The sequence below is a fragment of the Musa acuminata genome, chromosome BXJ1-6 (assembly GCF_036884655.1).
Source record: "Musa acuminata AAA Group cultivar baxijiao chromosome BXJ1-6, Cavendish_Baxijiao_AAA, whole genome shotgun sequence".
NCBI lineage: Eukaryota > Viridiplantae > Streptophyta > Magnoliopsida > Zingiberales > Musaceae > Musa > Musa acuminata.
Window position 1 is genome coordinate 29,983,038 of NC_088332.1, and position 17,003 is coordinate 30,000,040.

Genomic DNA, 17,003 nt, shown 5'->3' on the forward strand with positions numbered 1-17,003 from the left:
TGCTGGCGGTGCCACCGCCTGTTAGTGGCGGTGCCACCGCCCAGCTCTCGGGTGCTAGGCGGTGCAACCGCCCAGTCTGGCGGTGCCACCGCCAGACCCTTCGGTTCACTTGTTGGGCTTCAAATTTAGCCCAAACCAAGTCTAATTTTGGGCCCAGTTGGCCCCTAACCAGGATATAGGATTATCTCGTAATCCTAATCCTAATTACAAGTGAACTACATAACAAAACACATCCTAAGCAAGTTTTCAACCATGACCGTCGAGTCTTGTTCCAGCGAGCTTTCCGACGAACTTCTTCCGACGGACACCCAGCAAGCTCCCGAACTTGTGATGACTTTAACGAGTAGCCGAGCCTTCTCGGTGATCTCCATGAACCTTCGACGATCTCTTCGGCGAACTTCCAAAAATTCCGACAAGTTCCCGATTTCTTCTCGGTTGGTTCCGGCAGCATCTCCGAGGATTCTTCGGACTCTTAAACGTCCATCGAACTTGACTCCGGTATTCTTGCTTTGTATTTTTTGGTTATCATAGTTAATCCTGCACACTTAACTCAATAATATAGATTAGATCAATTAACCCATCAATTGATTTTATCATCAAAATCCGAGATTCAATAGTGGGATGACTCAAGCGCGTCCGAAGAAGAGGAGTCCAACACCGAGCAAGTTGCTCATTACGCCTTAATGGCCATCGGAGAGGAGGTAACGAATTTAATAGATGCAGATTTATCGTTTGATGAATTATTAAATGCCTTCCATGACTTATTTGATGAATGCAAGATTATTAGTAGAAAATATAAATTGCTAAAAAAGGAGCATGATATTCTTACTTGTAATTTCGATAAGTTAAAAACAGAATATCATGATAGTTTAGGTTCATGCATAAAATGCCATGATCTAGAAACTCTCCAAAAGGAAAACTTGCTACTTAAGGACACCTTGAAAAAATTCGAGGTTGGTAGCAAGTCCTTGAACATGATCCTTGCAAACAAGGGTCACGTTCCCAAAAGAAGTGGAATCGGATTTGTGAGAAGTCCTCACCAAAATCCAACCACCTTCATGAAAGGCCCCATCTTACATGTTCGACACCAAAGCAAATGCAACTTTTGTTGCAAACTTGGACACAAAACGCATTATTGTCCATTCAAGAAAATTAGTTAGAATAAATTAATTTGGGTTCCTAAAGGGACCATGATAAATTCTATGTAAAATGATAAACAATGTAGATCTATTTTTTAAGCACCCAAAAGCAAATGGGTACCCAAAGATCATCCTTTCTTGTAGAAACCTATACCATCACAAGCTAGGAGCAAGAGATGGTACCTTGATAGTGGATGCTCAAGGCATATGACCGGAGATCCATCTCAATTCTCTAAGCTCACTAGAATAGACGAAGGCTATGTCACCTTCGGAGACAACAAAAAGGGTAAAATCATTGGCAAAGGAACCATAGGTAACAAATCCAACTTCTTTATCGAAGATGTTTTGTTAGTTGATGGTTTAAAACATAACCTCTTGAGCATTAATCAATTATGCGATAAAGGATATATTATCAAATTCAAATCTAATGCTTGCATCATTGAAAAACCACACAAAAACACGTCTATGATTGCATTAAAACAAAATAACGTATACACTATTGACATCAATGATTTGTGTAATGAAATGTGTTTTTCGGATTTGAATGAGGATGCTTAGCTATGGCATAGAAGATTAGGTCATGCTAGCATGAAACTAATCACTCAAATATCATCTAAAGAACTTGTAAGAGGAATCCCTCATATCAAGTTCATCAAAGATAATGTATGTGATGCTTGCCAATTAGGTAAACAAATTAAGGGTAGTTTCAAATCTAATAATCAAATAAGCACCTCTAGGCCTTTACAATTGATCCATATGGACTTGTTCGGACCAATCTCTACATCAAGCCTAGGAGGTAGCAAATACGCCTTCGTCATTATGGATGACTATAGCAGATACACATGGACTTACTTCTTAAAACAGAAAAATGAATGCTTTAGATATTTTACCAAGTTTTGTAAACTTGTTCAAAATGAGAAGGGTTCTATGATTTCGTCAATTAGAAGTGATCACGGTGGTGAATTTCAAAACCATGATTTTCAAGAATTTTGTGAACTCAATGGCTACAACCATAATTTCTCTACTCCTAGAAATCCTCAACAAAATGGAGTAGTAGAAAGAAAAAATCGAAATTTACAAGAAATGGCAAGAACCATGTTGAATGAACATAGCCTACCCAAATACTTTTGGGCCGAAGCAGTAAACACTGCATGCTATATTTTGAATAGAGTTCTAGTAAGACCCTTACTCACCAAAACTCCCTATGAGTTATGGAACAACAAAAAACCCAATGTTTCATATTTTAAAGTCTTTGGGTGTAAGTGTTTTATCTTGAATGAAAAAGATAACTTAGGAAAATTTGATGCTAAATCCAATGAAGGAATCTTTCTTGGTTATTCTTCGATTTCTAAAGCTTTTCGTATCTTCATTAAAAGAACTTTAATTATTGAAGAATCCATTCATGTTGTTTTCAATGAGATTTTCGAAATCAGGAAAAACGATTTTGATGATGATGTTAATTTTGATTCCTTGAATTTAAATGAAACCCCGTCTCCAACTAGCAACTTGGATGCATCCACTTCCGAAACATCCTTACCCAAGGATTGGAAGTATGTAGATGCTCATCCTAAGGAGCTAATCTTAGGAGACATATTAAAGGGGGTACAAACACGTTCTTCTCTTAAAAATTTTGGTGCCAATGCCGCTTTTCTCTCCCAAATTGAAACCAAATGTGTTGACGAAGCCATGAAAGATGATTCATGGATTATCGCAATGCAAGATGAATTAAATCAATTTGAGATAAATGAGGTGTGGAAGCTTGTTCCTAGGCCAACTGACCATTTAGTTATTGGTACTAAATGGGTTTTTAGAAATAAGCAAGATGAATATGGCATCGTGGTTAGAAACAAGGCTAGATTAGTGGCCAAAGGTTTCAACCAAGAAGAAGGTATCGATTACGAAAAAACCTTCGCTCTTGTGGCTCGATTAGAAGTCATAAGGATGCTCCTTGCCTATGCTAGTAGTAATAATTTTAAGTTGTTTCAAATGGATGTTAAAAGCGCTTTTCTTAATGGCTTTATTTCCGAAGAAGTCTATGTTGAACAACCTCCTGGATTTAAAAATAATAGCCTCCCTAATCATGTGTTTAGATTAATTAAAGCTCTCTATGGTTTAAAACAAGCTCCGAGGGCTTGGTATAAGAGACTTAGTTCTTTTCTTATTGAAAATAATTTCACAAAAGGTAAGGTTGATACTACATTGTTCATCAAGAATTTTAAAAATAATTTTCTCATTGTTCAGATTTATGTTGATGATATTATCATTGGTTCTACGAATGAATCTCTTTGTGAATCTTTTGCTAAAACTATGAGTCTTGAATTCGAAATGAGTTTAATGGGAGAATTAACATTCTTCTTAGGCTTACAAATCAAACAACTAAGCAATGGCATCTTTATTAGTCAAACTAAATATGCTATGAATTTGCTAAAAAAGTTTAATATGAATAGCTCAAAAGCTATTAACACTCCTATGAGCACCTCCACTAAGTTAGAAATTGATGAAAGTGGAGAAAGCTTCGATCAAAAAACTTATAGGGGCATGATAGGAAGTTTACTTTACCTCACTACAACTAGACCAGATATCATGTTCAGTGTAGGACTTTGTGCTAGATTTCAATCAAACCCTAAGATATCTCATCTCAAAGCAGTTAAAAGAATACTTAGATATCTAATGGTACCACAAATCTAGGATTATGGTACCCAAAATCAGAGAATCTTGAGTTAATTGCTTATGCTGATGCGGACTTTGCTGGCTGTAGACTGGATAGAAAAAGCACATCAGGAACATGTCAATTTTTAGGACATGCCCTTGTTTCCTGGTCATCTAAGAAACAAAACTCGGTTGCACTATCAACAACCGAAGCTGAATATATTGCAGCAAGTGCATGCTGTGCACAAGTTGTATGGATGAAAAACACCTTAGAAGATTATAAAGTTCATCTTAAAAATATTCCCATTAAATGTGATAACACAAGTGCAATATGCTTAATGAATAATCCTATACAACACTCAAGAACAAAACATATTGATATTAGACATCACTTTATACGAGATCATGTTACTAATCATGATGTAATCATAGAGTTCATTGATACTAAACATCAACTAGCTGATATTTTACAAAACCTCTAAGTGAAGAACAATTTGATTTCATAAGAAGAGAATTAGGAATGTTGATGTGTCTGAATACATAAACTAGTTAAAATTATTTTTCGGACTTTATTGAATTATCAAATCACTTGATTGCCATTACATGCCTAAATAACATGCTGAAAATTATGTGTTGAATACAAAAATTTCCATAATAATAAGCATGTTTTGTCTTCATGATTGTATTTGAAAATCTATAGCATAGTCTTGTCTGAATGCATGAAAATGTTAATTTCATTTTCGGATTCGCTTAACAATTGGTATCCTAACAATCGGATTTTCTCATACACTTATGAAAAATATTTTTCTGAAATGGATTTGATGAAATGATTCCTGCTTATAAATTCCATCTTGAAATATGGATGATAGTGTTTTTACTTGCAAAGATTTGTTTCACATACATATCTTGATCCTTGTAAAAATGAAGCATGATTTAATCTCTTATCGATTTTAACTTCACTCAAAGTAAAATTACAAATAGCCTTCCTCCTTCATGCAAAAAGATTATAACAAATAAAAAGGAAGAAGTATTCAAAGCAATCTACATATCATGCTTTCCTTTATATGCTTGTATAATTGATTTCCTATCACTTACTATTGGAAAATAACATGAACCTAGTAAAGGCATGAACAACTATCACACTTATGCTCAAAATTTGTTTATATTGTTCTCCTGGTATCACAATTACCACACTTTTTGTTGATGACAAAGGGGGAGAAATATATAAGTATTAATGTCATGCTTGCATCACCAAGAGATATATGAATTGATGCTATGATTGCTATAATTTGCATTATGCCTTGTTTGTATCATGTAATAATATCAAAATCTTACTTCGCAGTTTTACATGTTGATATCTTACAATATGATGACTTGTTACTATTACCATCATTCAAACTTGTTATGTAAAATTTGAAAATGAATGTCAAGCCTTGACATCATCTTCAGAGAGAAACATCATGATGGGAATCATGATGGGAGTATTGATAAGTTTAAATGATTTTAACTTATCAATATGTCTCTTGAATTCAAAGGTTTTGAATTCAAGAATGACTTATCTCAAGTATGGCATATAGACAGGGGGAGTTAAAGTTAACTCCATTATCAATTGATTGTCATCATCAAAAAGGGGGAGACTGTTGAATCTCGGATTTTGATGATGAAGTTAATTGTCATTTGTTATCTAATCTATATGTTGAGATAAGTGTGCAGGATTAACTACGATGAAAATAAGATATGCAGCAGGAGTTACGCCGGAGTCAAGACAATGATCACGTTGGGAGTTCGAGAGTTCGACGGAAGTTCGGACAATCGTCGGAGGTTCTGCGGGAACAAATCCGAGAAGTCCATGAGCTTGCCAAAGAAGCTCATCGGAACTCGCCAGGTGGATCGTCGCATGTCCAGGAGTTTGCCAGAAGTCCGCAGGAGCATCACCGAGGGTTCATCGGATGATCGACGGAAGTTCGCCGAAAGCTCGCCGGAAGAAGCGATTGACGCACCAGAGCAAGTTAGGAAATATCGTAGTTAGCACAATGATTAAGTTGGAAATGGGAGGTGATCCCATTAACTTAATCTTGGGGCAATTGGGCCCCTGAAAAACCCAAATTGGGCCGAATGGATCAACCCATTCGGACCCTGATTTCTGCTAGGCGGTTGAACCGCCCAAGCCAGGCGGTGGCACCGCTTGGGCTCAGTCTCCGAGCGAGACTAAGCGGTGCAACCGCCCTTGACAGGCGGTGGCACCGCTTGGGCTCGGTCTCCGAGCTCTGGCTGAGCGGTGCAACCGCCTTAGTAAGGCGATGGCACCACTTGAGCTCGGTCTTCGAGCTCTGGCAGGAGGTGCAACCGCCCCTGATAGGAGGTGGCACTGCCTAGAGGCTCAGTCTTCGAGCTCTGCCAGGCGGTGCAACCGCCTCAGTCAGGCGGTGCAACCGCCAGATCCCGGAATTCCAGGAATTGACAGTTTTGAGCTCCAAATTCAAACTGGGTTGGGGCCTATAAATACCCCACCCTTTCAGCACTGAAAGGGCACCCAGAAACCACCGAAATTCTGATTTTACTTTGTGATTTTTAGAGCTCAAAAGTGTTGTATGAGTTGAAAGTTCTTCTTCCTCTTTTCTTCCAAGTTCTAATCTGTTAAGAGAGGAAAGGAAATTCTATAAGGGTTGTCTCCTAAGCCCGTCAAAAGGAGTGAAACTGTAAAAGGGTGGTTGGCCTTCGCCTATTGAAGGAAGGCCTCTAGTTGACGTCGGTGACCTCGTCGGTGGAGGAAGCCAAAAGTGGAGTAGGTCAAGATTGACCGAACCACTCTAAATCTCGGTTTGCATTTACTTTGAGCATCTTATCTTTACTACAAACCTCCTTAAAAGCTTACTGCCTTCTGCGCATTTGCTTTAATTGTCTCATCTTGATCAAAGCATCCTGCGTCACTCAAAATGTAGATTAAAACATAAGCATATATCAAGTGGTTTTATCATCAAAATATGAGATTCAAAAGAGTCGCCTTAGTTCCTCCATCAAATGCTTCTCCGAGATAAGGTGCATGTGCCCAGAAGCTCCCTTCGTCTTTGGCACCATGCAAGATGAGTCCGCTCCATCAGAATGAAGGACCCATGGAATAACATGATCCTGCTCTTGCCTCTATAAGAGTTCATGTCCTTGACCTTTGTCCAAGGAAAGCTTTGTGCCTCTACTCTATGTTCCATCTTCTATATCTGCTCCCTTCATGCGGCTTGGGTACTTCGCTAAGTTACACCCAAGTTGCTCCTCTCCTCATTTTGCATTGAGTTGATGGTGGCTCTCGTGCCCACCATTCCATAGGTCAGCCCTCTCTTGAGTCTGATATCTATATCGACTCCAAGTGTACCTTCATTTGTGTTGCTTTGGGTCACTCTCCCACTTGATCTCACAATGCATTCTCTCAAGCGAGATCATGCGACGACTCCTCGCCGCTCGCTCAGTCCATTGAGCTTCGTGGAGTTGTTATTTTTGAGGTACTCCTCCTTAACATGTGTGGTCTATTGCACGTGATTCTCCCTCTAGAGAGCTGGGAGTTATCCCTCCTGGATATCTATTTTGTTAGAGCCACATCTCTCTTCATTTTCTTCTCTTTGAAAGCTTCGAAGACCACTATCTCTTTGGACTATTCCAACTTGCTGAACAAACTGTGTATTGTTCTGCCTCCTGTTAGATTGTGACTCTACGTCAATACAGCCCCCCATTGCACCACTCAAGGCCTAACAACATGCTGAACTTGCTGCACACTTCAGCCTCCTACAGACATACCCTTCATATGCCGAAGAAAAAGTTTCAATGCTCTATGGTGTAGAGTTTCAGTCGCCTTGGGATGGCCGCGAATATTCCATCGTCTGCATATAAGTCCTTGCATGAGTATCGAATTCTTCGAGTTAGCAATTCCTCTCACCTCTATGAGCTTTGCACACAACTCTTTCGGTCGCTGAGCAACTCATTCCACCTTGCATGGTCTCATCTTTTACCAAGCGCCTCGCTTGCCTTGAATACCATCAAGTATAGTTGTCAATGTCAAGTCATAACTCGAACTCAGCCATCCCAACCTTTGTGTGTTATGCATTCTTCCAAGCTTGCTTATTCTCATTGTGCCTTTTACGCGAAGGGTTGGCCATTCCTCTGAATGCCAATCTTGTAATATCCCCCACTTTTAAAAATGTATTAATAAGGATTTATATGTAAATTGGAGGACCTATATGTAAATATAGAAATTACAAGGACTAAACTGCTAAGTTGCAAAAAGAAAAAAAAGAAGAGGAAAAGAGGAGGTGGCTGCGGCAAGGGCTGCAGTGAGGAGCTGTGGGGTGTAGGGGAGGAGAAAGAAAGAAGAGGAGAAGAAGAAGAAGAGGAAGAGGAAGCAGGAGAAGAGGTTGGGATACCTCTGTTTCCTGCAGAGGAAACAGAGGAGAGGGTGTGTGTGACGCCGGCGAGGAGGAGAGAAGAAGAAGAGGAGAAGAAGAAGAGAAGGGAAAGGAGGAGCTGCGGCGGTGGCAGCTGCAGCTGGAAGAGAAGGAGAGGAAGAGATGGTGAGGAAGAAGAGAAGAAGTGGAAGCGGGTGAAGAGGCGGCACCTCTGTTTCCTGCAGGAGGAAACAGAGGAAAGGAGGTGCTGTTCGTCGGGGAGAAGAAGGGGAGGAAGGAGAAGAAGAGAAGAAGAAGAAAGGAAGGAGAAGGAAGAGGAGAAGGGAAAGTAGTAGCTGCGGCTGCGGTTGTGGCAGCTGCAGCTGTGGCAGGGAAAGAGGAAGAGATGGTGAGGAAGAAGAGAAGAAGTGGAAGCGGGTGAAGAGGCGGCACCTCTGTTTCCTGCAGGAGGAAACAGAGGAAAGGAGGTGCTGTTCGTCGGGGAGAAGAAGGGGAGGAAGGAGAAGAAGAGAAGAAGAAGAAAGGAAGGAGAAGGAAGAGGAGAAGGGAAAGAAGTAGCTGCGGCTGCGGTTGTGGCAGCTACAGCTGTGGCAGGGAAAGAGGAAGAGGAAGGGAAAAGAAGAGAGGAAGAAGAGGGAGAAGAGAAGAAGAAGAAGAAGAAGAAGAAGAAGAAGAAGAAGAGGTGGCTGCAGCGAGGGCTACAGCGAGGAGCTGTGGGGCGTGGGGAGAAGAAGAGAAGGAAAGGAAGAAGAAGAGAAAGGAAAAGGGAAGAAGAGAGGAAGAGGAGAAGGGGAGGCAGCTGCGGCAGTGGCAGCTGCAGCTGGAAGAGAAGGAGGAAATAGAGCAGGGGAGGAAGAAGAGGCTGCGGTTGTGGTGGCTGCGGCCATGGCTGCGACTGCGACTGCAGCAGTTGCAGCTGGGAAAGAAAGGAAAGGAAGGGGGAAAAGGGGCTGTGGACGGGATTGCGGCCGCAGCGGCAGAGACCGCGTATGCAGCAGTTATGTCTGCGAGAGAAGGGAGGAAGGAAGGTAGTGCGGTGGAAGGGGCTGCGATTGTGGCAGCGACAGCGGCGGCGGCTGTGGCAACTGCGGTTGGGAAAGAAAAAGAATGAATGAGAGTAAGAGAGAGCAGGTGACTGTGCCTCGATGTTCGACACGTGGTGTAGTTGCGATGAAAGGAAGAAAACGGGAGCACAAAACGAAACAGAGAGAGGACACGGAGGAAAAGTAGAAGGATTGGACTGACACCTTCCTTGGAGATTCAGATCAAATATTTGAAAGGCAAGTTCCCTGATCGTTCCTCCTATAATTGCTCTAATCTTTCCTATTGCAAGTATCTTGATCGTTCCTCACTGCCATTTTATCTCTACATTTGCTTTGAATATGAGGAACTTTGAATTGTTCTAGCCTTGCATTTGATATATCTCCTGTTTAGACGTAACGATTCGAATCTGTGCAACTTCTGATATTCTGACCTTTTGATACCGAGCTGCCTATAAGTCTTTGTTGGAAACTCTGATTTGTTCAAAACTGATTTCATTGGAAACTAGACTCGTAGACCTTTCTTTGATATATGGATTGAAAGATTTGGAATCCAAACACCTGTCCAGTTGTCTGTTGAATCTGACATTATGAATTCTGCCAACAGAGATTTTGTTCTACGACACTTGCTTACCAAATTATTTGTAACTCTCTCTGTTGGACAGTTCAATTCATATGAAGCCTGTCTTATCTGAAAGTATTATCCAATGATTATTTCTGAGTAAATTGGAGCACGATTGATAGTTTGAATCATTTGTTCAATGTGCCTTCTGTATTCTGCCAGAAATCAAGCTTTGGTCGATTTCTCATATTCTGGTTTCATTCCTTTGGAGATTGATATCCTTTAGCTTTCTTATTCAATTGAGCTTTATATTACTGCTTTGAATTCTTGTATGCTCTTGTCCTTAAAATTATTGCATTCTTGAAAACTGTTGTGTAACGTTTATGCTATATCGTATTGACTCATATAGGCACATGTATATCCTATTGTTCCGCATTTGCTTTCGATATGTGCCTATTCCAGTTTCATTCCTTTGGACATTGAATTCATCAAATCTTCTTATTGAATTGAGGTATAAGTGATTGCTTGGATTCCATATGTGCCCTTGCTTTCAATTCCTTTCAAGTCTGAATATACTTGTGAAAGATTATTGCTTACTTCGGATTGACTCGTAAAGGCACATGTACGTTTGTTGTTCCGCGTGTGCTTCCGATATATGCTACTTATTGTTGAAACTGTCCTTTTGTACTCTGGTGTGTGGGATTGTCTGGACCTTTGCCAGAAATGGTAAAGGGTATGCGCTATTTGCCCGCTATGTGGGGTCCCGCTATGAGGGATATTCTGTATGCGTTTGTTGCCCGCTACGTGGGTATGTGATTAGAGCCTGCGATGCTCTGCTGGCCCCCTTTGACTTCACCTAGACGTGGGTGGATGGAGCTCCCAGACGTGGGAGACTTTTGTCAGGTGGTCATTCAGAAATGGATGAATCACATTCTGACTGAGATCCCACTACACCTTCTGTATGTTTGATATGATATCCAGAGCTTTGGTTATGTGTTTCGGTACATGCTTTGGATAAGATTGATATGTTTGCAACGTCAAAGACGACGTTTGAGCTTCTGTACGGTATTTGTTATTGATATGCTCTGAAATGTTTCCTCCACTGTTGATATGTTTCGAAATGTTCCATATGTCGTTGATATGCTCCGGAACATTTCATACGCCATTGATATGCTCCAAATTACTCTGTGCTCCATTTGCTATGAACTGATATGTTCTGAAATGTCCTATCTACCATTGATATGCTCCAAATTACTCTGTGCTCCATTTGCTATGAACTGATTTGTTCTGAAATGTCCTATCTGCCATTGATATGTTCCAATTACTCTATGCTCCATTCGTTATGGATCAAATATGTTATGAATGACATGATACGTATGATTTGGTATATATTGAGATGGTATCCTTGAGAATTCTGGTATTCTGCCTTGTATTATGATACCTTACTCGTTTCAAACTGTTCCTTTTGTTCTGAATATGCTTGTCACTTGCTGAGCCGTTTTTGGCTCACTCCGTTGTTATATAAACCTTTCAGGTCAGCTTGTCACTCTTCGAGATGTTTGATTTGGGCTGAGGCAGTGGATAGCTATTCAGAATTATGGGCAAGTCCTGTTGGTTGTTATGCTATTGTTGTATAAGCATATTTTGTATGTAATGAATTGTTCTGATGATCGAAATGGATATACTGTGTAAAAGTGTTAGAAGATCTCTCTTATTTGGAATTTCGGAATGTTAAGTCTAATTTATGACGATATGAACTTGTGGTGAATAGTTGGAGTTCTGATTGTATAATTTATTTAGCTTGTGGATTTATAAATGTTGTTCATGTTTGTCAAGTTGGCTTGGGTTGCCATAAATGTGAATTATCGAGTGATGTGATATATGATTATAAACTGCACAGGTTTTATGGATGTGAATATGAATAGAATGTTTTCAGTGTCCTCAAACGTTAGTTTGGATCCTGGATTGGTCTGTGACGAAAATTTTAAAAATCATGGATATTTTGAGGGGCGTGACAAATCTTAGATGCCCGCTCCTCCGAGCAACTCATTTTCCCTACATCTCCATGCTCATTTTCCCCTAAACGATCGCCCGTATGCTAACTGCCCTCAAAGCAGCCCCGCTAGATCCCCCACATTTGTATGCCAAATGTCTTTATGAGCGCTTGTCCCGCTCTGATACCATCTATCATGGGTTTAGCTAGTTTTGTCGAAGTCATGCAGCACCCTTGCATGTCCGTCCGCAAAGGTCAGCGTCCCCAAAACCTCCCATGGTCCATTATGACCTACAAACGAGAAAACGGGTTAGAGAAAGCGCCTCACTCGGGATCCACAAGCAGACATTTCAGGAAACACTTCATAGATAATGTAAATTACAAATAGACTTTACAAGCTCTGAACGGTTGCACAACAAAGGGTCAAAATGGTCCACTACAGACTGAGTATCTCTCACAAATGTCCACATGACACAACCTTTATTTACAAACGTAAGAAGGCCACCAAACCCAACTAAAATAGGGTTGTTAAGCCTTCAACCGTCCCTCTACATGCTATGCAAAGCATGAACAAACCAAAAGACACAGACATACATAAGCATTACATCAAACATCATGTTTAGAATTTTGTCCGTGACAAGAGGGCGCGGGAATTTCCTCTCTTCCCTTACGGAGAGCAACCGAAAAGCAATTGACCGGTGAGAAGAGAAACAACGACGGATAGAAGAGACGGTGGAATCGCGAAGATGACTGAGGAGAGATTCTTGTCGAGCGAGGGTATTATTATCATTATAAGATATTTTCCATATACTTCAAATATATTTAACATCATAAGATATTTATATGTATGAATTATATAAGTAGTATTAATATTAGGATAAACGAGGGGAGGCATGGAGATAATAACATGGGAGGGTCAATGAGTAATGGGTGAGGTGACACGTCAGATAAAGACTAAAGGGTAAAGGTAAAGATAACAATAAACTAACAACATAAAGAGGAGGGGAGACGATAGCGAAGACAATGCAAAGTATATTGATCGCTTGTGTAATATATGAGGACGATGAGGGTAAGACGATAAGTCGAGATGTTGAGGACATAAATATCATTTTAAAAAAAAGATGTTCCATAAAAAAAATTAAAAAATAGGGTATTTTATGAAAATTTAAAAAATAGGGTATTCTACGAATTTTTTTTTTAAATATGTACTTTTCATAAATTTATCCTTAATATTATAACTTCCTTATATATGATGAATTACATAATTGAAAAAATTCAATAATTTTAATGGACATGATATTTCAACGGATGTTCGAAGTTAAAACTAATTACTTGTGGAATAATGGATTGACCATTACGAATTTCTCAACAAAGACACTGAATCGTGTACATAGTGATACTCATTCCTATGTAATTAAAATTATACATGTCTCAATTGTAATTAATGATTTTAGAATTTATTCCTCTTAAATTTATTTTAGAACATATATATCCTTCAATAACCTAAAGATTTAGGCTCCTGTTAAACTATTTTATATATCATATATTAGCACTCTGATTGGCATTAATAATACCATTGACAAACTAAAATTTAATTCATGATATTTTAATACTTTATATAATTAAGGATTTTAAGATCCTATGCATGAGCATCCATAAAAACAATCAATAATTGATCGTAGAAAATATTAGTTACTTTGAGATTAAAAAAATACTTAAATATGTTAAAAAAAACACTCCAATGCTTTTACAAAAAGTTTTTTTACATTTAGAGTTTTGATTATAGTATCTAATTTACGGAGATTAACACGGTGAATTTTTTACATTTAGAAGAATATACATGCTAAAAATAAGTATGAAAATCACTTATTTTTTCATAAATGCTAAATGGTGAGCATATGATTTGATCCTTCGTTCTTGTTATTAAATAAACAAAAAAATTTATCGATTATATTAATTAATATCCTTAAAATTTTATCACCAAGTAACTATTGTACATTATCACCGTATCAATATTTTAGATGTGAAATAACTTATTATATATAAAAAATTTATCTTATAATTTTTTATATTATTTATAAAATTTTTCATATAATGTTATATCAAAATGTCAAATTTTGGCTAATATCTAAAAGGACTTATATTAAAGTTTGGGAGAGAGAAACTATGATATTTCACTAAATGAGTAAAGTGACAAGCATATGTGCGTAAATATACTTCGCTAAATGGGTCGCATCAAAATAAGGCCCAAATCGAGCTGGAGAAGCCTAAGCCCTTTTTCATTCGGAGATGCAACTACGACCGTCCGGTCTGCGATCTCGCTCTCGCTCTCGGTCGCGCTCGCGGCTCTCTCCTATTTAACAGCTCTTCGTCTCCCAAACCCTACTTCGATTCTCGTTCTTGAGTTGCGGTCTGTTCGTCGGCGCACCACTCGTGAGCACCAAGATGGTGAAGGGGCGGCAAGGCGAGCGCGTGAGGTACCATCTTGTCCTCTCCTAGAAGATAATCTGCTCCTTTTCTTCATTTTGATCCCCATCAAGTCGACCTTTTTATGGTTGCTCTTGTCGGCTGATTTGAATTTCAGGTTGTACGTTCGCGGGACGATCCTCGGTTACAAGAGGCAAGTCTTGACTCCACCAACTATGGAATTTATTCCTTGATTTTATTGGATTTGTGTGTGTGTGTGTGTGTGTTTTCTATGGGGGTTGATCGGGGAATGTATGGATCAGATCGAAGTCCAACCAGTACGAGAACACCTCGCTGGTGCAGATCGAGGGCGTGAACACCAAGGAGGAGGTGGCATGGTACTGCGGTAAGAGGATGGCGTACATCTACAAGGCGAAGACGAAGACCAAGGGGACGCGGTACCGGTGCATCTGGGGCAAGGTCACGCGCCCACACGGCAACAGCGGCGTCATCCGTGCCAAGTTCAAGTCCAACCTCCCGCCTAAATCCATGGTGAGCTCGAGTCCCTGTGCTTAGTCGAGCTTCAAAGATCACATTTTTGCTTACCTTTTTTCTCTGTCTCTTTATATGTGTAGGGTGGAAAAGTCAGGGTTTTCATGTATCCCAGCAACATCTGAGGAGGTAAGCTTCCACTGCATCTGTTATTAGAATGTACTTGGATAACGTACTTGTCTGATTTTGTTATTGTGTTCTTCTTCTTAGTTATTTCTTGCTGAATGAGTATCGATTTCTGTGATTTTTCTTTCTAAGATATTGTCCATGTTGTTTTGTTGAGTATATCTCTTTATGCAATCGTCACTCTTAGTTATCATCTTTCCACTTGTGTATATGCCATCGTCTGTGAAATTTTGTTTGCTGGGCACAGAACAATGGGAATGGCTTAAGGTTTCCAACCAAATCCTCAATGTAATAATTGGCATATTGTGACATCCTGTAACAATTTATAGTTACTTTAATGCTTGTTTAGTTTATTGTTTGAGTGTAGTACCTCTTACTGATGGTTTCTTATGCTCTGAACCTAAGCTGGATGAATGATTCCTATACGATAAACATGATTGTGTGATGAGGAAGTTTTTGTTTCTTGTGATGAAAAAAAATTCAGAGCAAACACTTACAGCTCACACGACTTCCTCTGAGGTTTTCAATGTTCATATTTCATATTAACGTATCACATGAAGTTTATTCAAATGATTGAACTAAATAATTAGACTGCTTTAAGAATGGACCGAGATATTGGCGTGTATGCCACATGCTCTTCTAGATGGATGTACTTCCTTTTCCAAAAAAAACAAAAACAAAATTACGTTGATTTGTGCCACCTAACTGGAGGGAAGTAGAAGAGATTAGATCAGAAAGGTGAATAAGTGGAATGAGCCTTGTAACCCAAACGTTCTTGAGAAACCTTAAGCTCCTGTTGTGCTGGTTTCATTTGACCCAATTGGTGTTTATATGACAAGGCAATTCTTTATCCAGTTTTACACAATGTGCTGCACCTATCAATTATGTAGAAAACAAAGCACCAAATCTCAGTTGTGATAGACGCTCGGTGAGCCAGCTTGCCGTAAGCATAGTTGTGATGATCCACTTCCAATTGTTTGTTTAATACCTTTTTGCCCTTTTTCTTCACTGTTCAGGTGATTGGTGCAGCAGAGCTGTTGTCTTGGTGCAGCTGCGGCTGGGTTTCTAGTGGGATTGGAGCCAAAACATTTCCTAGATATTAGGAGTATATCTATATCCTTCTTTTTGGGAAACTTGAACTTAATTTACAAGTTGGAACAACTGTATTTTGATAAGGAGAAAGTTAGCAATGGCTTAATAAAAGCTCACCATCGATGATTGCTTGCTGGTCGTTTAAGAAGATTATAATCATTTTATTTTGGGTTCCTGATTGGATAGTGTTGAACAGTGTTTTTTTAGTTTTTGGTTCTTCCATGGATAATGTGATGGCTGTTTGTATAAGATTACTTAAATAGATAAATATAATTGACAGCTCTAAATTGGATGCTATCTGCAAGAGATATTAGGAAAAAGTGTTGTTAAAAAAATTATGTTTTATTGACTATGGGTTGAACCAAAACAAAGAAAAAACAAAAATGTGTTTTCTTGGTAGGTATGATCCATTGGACATAGGTTTAATTTTTTTTTTACTTTTTTTTTATTTGTTAGATTTTTTTATATTTTCTTTCCGTTTCTAGTGGTATGTATATAAATGCAGCTGTGGCGGGATGTCTTATTTTATCTCTTCAAGAAAAAAAAATTGTTTTTGAAAAATATTTTTACTTGGATATTTTTTTTCTCTCGACTCGGATTGCTGAAAATTTATCTGATGATGAATCAGCAAAGAGTAAAAAACAGTGCACATCAACCGCCCAAAGTCACATTATTTTTTCCGTAATAATATTGTAGAAGTAGATATTTTAGAATGAGATTCTGCCAAAAGTAAGTAATTATGTATGTATACACGCTGCTTTGCTTATCTGCCAAAAGTATGCACTTCTGCCGTATCTTTCAGCATCCAAAAACAAAAAAATATATTGATTCCATTTAACATACATAATTCAATTTTCTTAATCTTTTTCGGGATTGAAAAAGAGGCGTGGGTTAATAGTCATACACAAAACATCTATCCATCTAAAAATATTTCCTTTATAATTATTATACGTCGAGTCGATCCATTCATTACACACTATGCAATCCGCAACAAAAGAGTAAGAAATTAAGTCTAAAGTTCCTTTATAATTATTATACGTCGATCCATCACAC

General features: G+C 38.9%; 1 protein-coding gene and 1 long non-coding RNA gene across 2 annotated transcripts; both read left to right on the forward strand.

The window, feature by feature from the left end:
• The first annotated feature begins 9,263 nt into the window (after window positions 1-9,263).
• On the forward strand, window positions 9,264-11,616 carry LOC135677768 (uncharacterized). The gene is made up of 2 exons (XR_010514745.1): window positions 9,264-9,459; window positions 11,316-11,616. It is a non-coding gene; the product is annotated as an uncharacterized LOC135677768 (long non-coding RNA).
• Window positions 11,617-14,077: 2,461 nt separating this feature from the next.
• On the forward strand, window positions 14,078-16,125 carry LOC103988798 (large ribosomal subunit protein eL33w). The gene is made up of 5 exons (XM_009407436.3): window positions 14,078-14,251; window positions 14,359-14,394; window positions 14,504-14,732; window positions 14,816-14,861; window positions 15,875-16,125. The coding sequence occupies exons 1-4, from the start codon at window positions 14,220-14,222 to the stop codon at window positions 14,855-14,857; spliced, it is 339 nt and encodes a 112-aa protein (XP_009405711.1). The 5' UTR covers window positions 14,078-14,219; the 3' UTR covers window positions 14,858-14,861; window positions 15,875-16,125.
• Window positions 16,126-17,003: the final 878 nt, after the last annotated feature.

Coding starts and splice junctions, on each gene's coding strand:
- LOC103988798 (XM_009407436.3), top strand. CDS start 14,220: ATGGTGAAGGGGCGGCAAGGCGAGCGCGTGAG. Junction 14,395..14,503: donor ACGATCCTCGGTTACAAGAG/GCAAGTCTTGAC, acceptor TGTATGGATCAG/ATCGAAGTCCAACCAGTACG. Junction 14,733..14,815: donor ACCTCCCGCCTAAATCCATG/GTGAGCTCGAGT, acceptor TTATATGTGTAG/GGTGGAAAAGTCAGGGTTTT.